The sequence below is a fragment of the Aplysia californica genome, unplaced genomic scaffold, assembly GCF_000002075.1.
Source record: "Aplysia californica isolate F4 #8 unplaced genomic scaffold, AplCal3.0 scaffold00004, whole genome shotgun sequence".
Taxonomy (NCBI): domain Eukaryota; kingdom Metazoa; phylum Mollusca; class Gastropoda; order Aplysiida; family Aplysiidae; genus Aplysia; species Aplysia californica.
In genome coordinates this window covers 3,214,581-3,221,178 of record NW_004797274.1, presented here as the reverse complement: position 1 = coordinate 3,221,178, position 6,598 = coordinate 3,214,581, and the positions used below count along the sequence as shown (strand labels likewise).

At 40.9% G+C, this 6,598-nt stretch overlaps 2 protein-coding genes across 2 annotated transcripts in view; both read right to left on the bottom strand.

Moving 5' to 3' along the window:
- Positions 1-1,104, bottom strand: part of LOC101856619 (ankyrin repeat domain-containing protein 50) — a 14,254-nt gene extending 13,150 nt beyond the window's left edge. The window contains exon 1 of the mRNA XM_005089265.3: positions 954-1,104. The gene's annotated coding sequence lies outside the window, so the exon portion shown is untranslated. The remainder of the gene's footprint in view (positions 1-953) is intronic.
- Positions 1,105-5,694: 4,590 nt separating this feature from the next.
- LOC118477379 lies at positions 5,695-6,162 on the bottom strand. The gene has a single exon (XM_035968699.1). The coding sequence runs from the start codon at positions 6,160-6,162 to the stop codon at positions 5,695-5,697; it is 468 nt and encodes a 155-aa protein (XP_035824592.1).
- Positions 6,163-6,598: the final 436 nt, after the last annotated feature.

Here is a 6,598-nt window from a genome sequence, read left to right as displayed (position 1 = left end):
AAGACCTTTATGTCTATTCAGGTGTCCCAAAAACTTGATTTGTCGTTTCCTGATTGTTTCTAACAGCGAGTGTCCCACGTGGGCTTCATCAAGCACTACCTCATTTGATTTTTTTTTCCTTCCACGATATTGTCAGCAGTGTCCTAAGAAACCACATTTCTGTCTTTAGTGATTGTTCAGCCTTCACAGTCATATAAAAGGGTTGACCATGCAAAGCATTTCAGAACTTTCATTTTGGTAGTCATTGGGATGTTTCTATTTTTTAGGATATACACACAAGTACATACACAAACAGCTGTTAAATAAGAGAGAGTTTATATGTCAAAACAGCAGTGCAGAGGTTACACTTCGAGCATCCCATTGAGGTAGGGAGGTTTCGGCTGGACAGCACCTTACTGGCTCGGTGAAGGGGAGGAGCATCTTGAGGCGGGTGTTAGATATCCAGTGTGGTTATGATGACAGTAAAAGTAAGGCTGGGCCCCAGTTTCGAACAGCTTGACTTACTGAGCAGCATCTGGGATCACCGTGGAGGTCATAGCAAGGTTGCAGTCTCTCTGTAATATTTCTAAATTAGTCGTTCCACAAAAGAGAACCATTATACAAGAGAAGCGCTGTCCATAGAATTTGTCGCTCTCTAAATCATTCTCTTTAATTACCGTCTTGACAGTGATTCATCATCTGTTCTACTGCACAGCCCTGAATGACTACACTTATCCCTCTGAGACCTAACATTGACAACACTCATTATGGAACATTACCGCAACTGCACTTATCACAACATGTCATTGGAAAAAAGGGCGAAGGCCCAACTGTTGCTGGATCCATAATGCAAACACCAACAACAGCAATACCAACACAACAACAGCAGCAACAACAACAAGAACAACAACAATAACAATAACAGCAACGACGGCGACAACGATAACGACGACGACGACAGCAACAATATTCACCGTCCAGGAGGCAGAGCACATGTTGCACAAGTCCCTCTCTACAGGCATGGAGCAAAGCTTTGTCTTTGTCCTCGCTGCTCACGGGACCGCCCAGTAGAAGGCCCAACTGCCGCACATTGTTGGTCTGGATACTGTTTAGTAAACTGGGGATGGAGAAAAAAAAGTATTTCAATTTAAAATATGTATGTCCAGTGTTTTTATACCCCCATTGACATAATTTAGTCCATTTCGGAGGCGGCTTCCGACCCTGCCAGTCAAGGCCAACCCGGGCTGAGAGGGATTCGACATTTCAGCAGAAGAACGGAGGTGCTCGAAAAACATTATCCTCACTCGGGGATCGAGACACCTAACCGGTACACCACAGACACCTGTAAAACTGCGGATGGGACAGGGTGTAGAACAAAATACGTATTTCTAGATGTTAAAAACAAACTTAATGTGTATATTCAAGATCACAAAAACAATGTGTATCTTTAGAATCACAAAAGCAAGCATAAAGTTTATCTTCAAGGTCATAAAAACAAACTGATGTGCATCTCCAGGATAACAAACAAAACAAAAACCCATCATAATAAGTATCTTCTTCGCTATAATCTAAGAAACGTGTGCCTCTTCTACGTCATAAAGCAAGTGCACCTTCTTGCAGCTACCTCTCTAAACAAAATCCAAGCCGACTCCTATCATCCCCCCTTTTCTCGTGCCCCTCTACCTACTATTATGTCTGTCTGAGTGGATGTTTGTGTGTTGTGTGTTTTTCTGTTCGTTAATATGTCTTGATATTTACCTGTCCACGGTCCTCCACCCCTCTCTCCTCTTTCTCCCTGTCTCTGTCTCTATTGCTCTCATAATCTCTGTCTCTATCTCTGTATCTCTCTCTCTCTCTCTCTCTCTCTCTCTCTCTCTCTCTCTCTCTCTTTCTCTCTCCCTCCCTTCCTCCCTCTCTATCTCCATCTAACAGACAGACAGACAGACTAATAGACAGGCACGCACTTAGACTGATAGATACTCAGCAGGTGCTTCGGGAAAGAAGGAATCCATAATTTGAGTCCAGATCTATAAGACAATATGATATATACTGATACACTGACTGTTTTGGCATATCTTATAAAATGCTTTCTTTCTATAATTTCGTTTTTATAGTATCGGTCCATCTATCCTTCTATTGTCTTTTCATGTGTCTCCACTTTCCCCCTTTCTGTTTAAACATAACATCTATTTAGTCTTTCTTTCTTTCTTTCTTTCTTTCTTTCTTTCTTTCTTTCTTTCTTTCTTTCTTTCTTTCTTTCTTTAAATGTAGAGGATCGTTCCTATAACATGTCAATATTGCTGTGATATTGAAATTGTTCGGTTTCCACCTTTTATGAACTAGCAGAACGGCTCTTTTTCGAGGCTTCGATTGTTTATTACAAAATTCTTCTTAAGTTTTTAAAATAGATCGACAACTACAATTTCACCAATATTGCACATGGTGTAACACCCTCAGGTATCGTTCATGTTATCTGACTCCATTTGTGACTAGTCATCGCAATTGCCAAACAATTAGGAGAAGAAGTGTGTGAGTGAGTGAGTGAGTGAGTGAGTGAGTGAGTGAGTGAGTGAGCGAGCGAGCCACGTATAGGTGAGTGGAGTCAATCATTCTGGTTGTCAATTACATATAATTGGTTAGTAACTCTTTTGGTCATAAGCTAGTAAGGAATGGCACACATACAGCTTTTGTTCATGGAGCAGGTCGCAGAAAGGATATAAATTTATTTCATTCGTAAATCATTCTGCTAAGAAGTGGCACATTCAGTCTCAGTAATATCTTGTACTATTTTCTCGAATTTTCTCGAAAAAGCTGCGCTTTTCACATGTTTGACCCTATACTTGCGCTATTGCTAATCAGTTATCGAGTTCTCCGCCACTCAATGTACTCTCATGTCGTGAACGTGATCCTTCGACGATAAAAGAGTAAAAGAGATAGGGGATAAAGCGTAACAGCATAGAAAGTAGAATAATTACGGCAAAATACAATGACACTACGTTTGAACAGAAGTTATTGATTACCCCAGAGTAAAGTTAAACAACTCTCCAACTTTTCGATATTGCACACGGCAATTACAAGCAACAGTGTTTGTGTGAGTTTGCATGGGCGTAGCGCAAATGAGATGGCGTATTTTTCAAGTAGACCTTTCAACTATGAGTAACGAGCACCCATTTTTACAAGAAATAGAAAAAGCCATGCTATTGTAAACCGAGTCGCCCAGCCAAGTGACATCAACCCTTTCACTACTTCACTGTGGGCTTTGTGTTTTGAAACACTACCTTACTATGGCCAACTTTTTAAGGAAAAAACCCCGTTAGCAGTCATTTCTGGAATCGAACAAGTAAAAAGAAGAATGATTTTTATGCTTGTGAACTGTGGAAAACACAGATATTTAATTTTGTGAAAGTCAGAAATGCACGTTAACTCCTGTCTGCTTTTCAATTCCTCCGAAGAACCAGAAATAGTCTCTCACCTGGCAGTCAAGGGGTTAAATCCTCTCGGATTTTTTCCCCTGATTTTGCAAACACGATCGATGGTGAACTGCTGCCTATGACAGAGCACTGCTCTAGTGCACACGGGTGATTCAAATTATTAAGTCGTTAGGCCAGAAACGAGCTATGACGTAAATCGTAGCTCTTGGTTCTTCTCGGAAGTAAACTAATACTTGATGAAATGTGAGATAGAATAGTTGAAAGTGTACTTCGAGGATATAATATTTAATACCTTCCGTCAACATTCATGACAGAGACAGTTTGAACTTGATAGAGAACATGGCGCTATGACGATAGCTAATGATATATGGCTCTTAGTATTGTCAACCACTGGGCACCTTTTCGAGGAATCATATTTTTGTTGTTGTTGAATTATGTTATGGACAGCTGCCCAAGAGGTTTGATTCCTGGTGGTTCTGTTTCCGACGACCCAGCAGCATCGCTGAAGATCATTTTTCAACTTGGATAGATTCTAGGTGATTTACTGTGTTAAGAGTGTTCTTATTGGAAAATCAGTGAGATTTTTCAAGGTATCCGAATTATTTCTTTTCTAGAAATTCATTGACAAATTATACATACACTCAATATTTTATATATATATATATATATATATATATATTGTGTCACTTCTCCCCATAAAACTACGACAGCTACAGAGTTGAAAATTCGCAAGTATCTGCAAAAAGATAGATAGGTCCCCATGACGGAGCTCGCTTTTTGATTTATTTATTTCCTGAATTTAGAAAAATATATTTGACAAAAAGTTCCCGTCTTTCTTTGGCCTTTGTGATCATTCCACTGAGAAACGGAACAAATCTGCGTAGCGGTCCTTCACAGCGGAAGTGCTGGGAGTGATATTTCGCGATGCGCATTTTGTTTTGAGAGTATAGATCTAGATATAGACCTTCTACTTTTTTCATCTCTCAAGTTTTATTGCTCCGTTCCAGTAGAGTGTAAGTATATAGTAGGCCAATGACTTTCACTAGATGTTAATGCACCGATCATTCCTTTCATCGAAAGGGGGCCCATCTAGAATATAACACACACACACACACACACACACACACACACACACGCACACACACACACACACACACACACACACACACACACACACACACATATATATATATATATATATATATATATATATATATATATATATATATATACGGGTCGTTCAAAAAGTTTTGCCTCCAAGTTCATTAATTCTTTATTACTAATGCTGTATATACAAAAGTTATATACCAAATGAAAGCTTAGGATGTCTGCTACATGACAGTAGCTTTACTTTTCAACATAGTTGTCTTTATTGTTGATGCAGATCCGCCAACGGCGAATAAGTTGTCGCATGCCGTCGGCGAAAAATTCGTGTGATTTTCCTCTGAACCAGCGACGCACATCTTGAACTTCATCGTCATCTGCCTAACGTTTTCCTTTGAGGTACTCCTTAAACTTAGGAAAAAGATAACAGTCAAATGGAGCAAGGTCTGGACTGTATGATGGCGTCGGTGGCCTAGTGGTTAGGCTCTCGGACTCGCAACCGTAAGGTCGTGGGTTCGAATCCCGTCAAGGGCCCGACGTTGTGTCCTTGGGAAAGGCAGTTTACACGAATTTCCTCACTTCACCCAGGTGGGAATGGGTACCCGGCTATAGACAGCGAAAGATCTTGTCAGTTTGTTAGTGTTCGAGCGCTTAATCGGCTGCTTGCACTGTATGGTTCCCGGGAAGCTGAGAATGTTTCGGAGTGTTCTATGGTCTGCTGGGGTAATAATATAGTGTAAAGCGCATAGAGCCTGCTGTTGAGGGGGGATATGCGCTATACAAATGCTATCTATTATTATTATGGGTGCGGTAAAGTCTCTTGAAATCTGAGACTTCTCATGGCATCATGAGTTTGTCGACTCGTGTGTAGACGGGCGTTGTCGTGGTGCAAAATTGCATTTTTTTCCCGGGCCAAATTTATAACAGACGTGTTCTAAGTTTTTTCAGGGTCTCAATATATCGTTCAGAGTTGACAGTGGAACCCTGTTCCCAAATTTCAATATGAATCAGACCATCACAGTCCCAAAGCACTTTCTTTGCAGATGAAACAACTTTGAACTTCTTGGGGCCAGGTGAGCCAGTGTGTCTTTATTCTTTCGATTGTCTTTTGTTCTCTTGGTCATAATGGTGTACCCAAGTCTCGTCTCTTGTGACTGTACGGTGTAAGAAAGCTTCACCTTCATCGGTTATAACGAGCCAGGAGTTCATCATCAACTTGACTTCTGTTAAATTTCATCTTGGGTGACAACATGTGGGGAACCCACCGTGCACACACTTTCCTGTAACCCAACACATCATGGATAATGCACTGAGCACCCTCTACAGAAATCCCTAGCATTTCACTGACGTCTCTTACTTTGATAACCCGGTTTGCTTGGATGATTTCATCCACTCTCTCCTGGTGTTGAACATCACTGGCAGAGTTGGGAGGACCACAGCGAGCTTGGTCATGCAAATTTGTCTCTGCTCGACTGGCTTCAGCGAACTCCTTTGCCCATCTTCGAACAGTATTTACATCTACACATGCTTCACCATAGACAAGCTTCATTCTCCTATGAATATCGATGGGTGCAGCTCCCTCTGCAGTAAGGAACTCAATAACAGCTCTTCGTTTTAAGCGCAAATTCATAGGTTTGCTGGACGCCATTTTCTCGGCGACAATGTACCCTAGCTCCCATGATGTTAACAGCAATAGCATAAAGGTGTAACATCATAGTACACTTTTGTTTTTTGGGTTTGAGAATATACATATTAAAGTCAATTGTGTACAAATTTCATAAAGATATCTTGAATAGTTTAAAAGTTATTGGAGAGGAGGAAAAACTTTTTGAACGACACTCGTATATACAATCAAACCCCACTATACTGCCTTCCTTGGGACGAGCATACCATTGGCGGTACAGTGGGGCTGGCGGTATAACTGGATAGCATCGATTGCCATCTTGACTAGTGGTAAACTGGTAGGAACTAGAGACAAACTGGCCAGTTTCGACTTATCTAGATCTCTCTTGCGCGATTGCCATGGGCAGGGGAAAAAAACGAGAAGCAAACAAGTAGATGCGGTTTCAGATGAACTTTAAGCA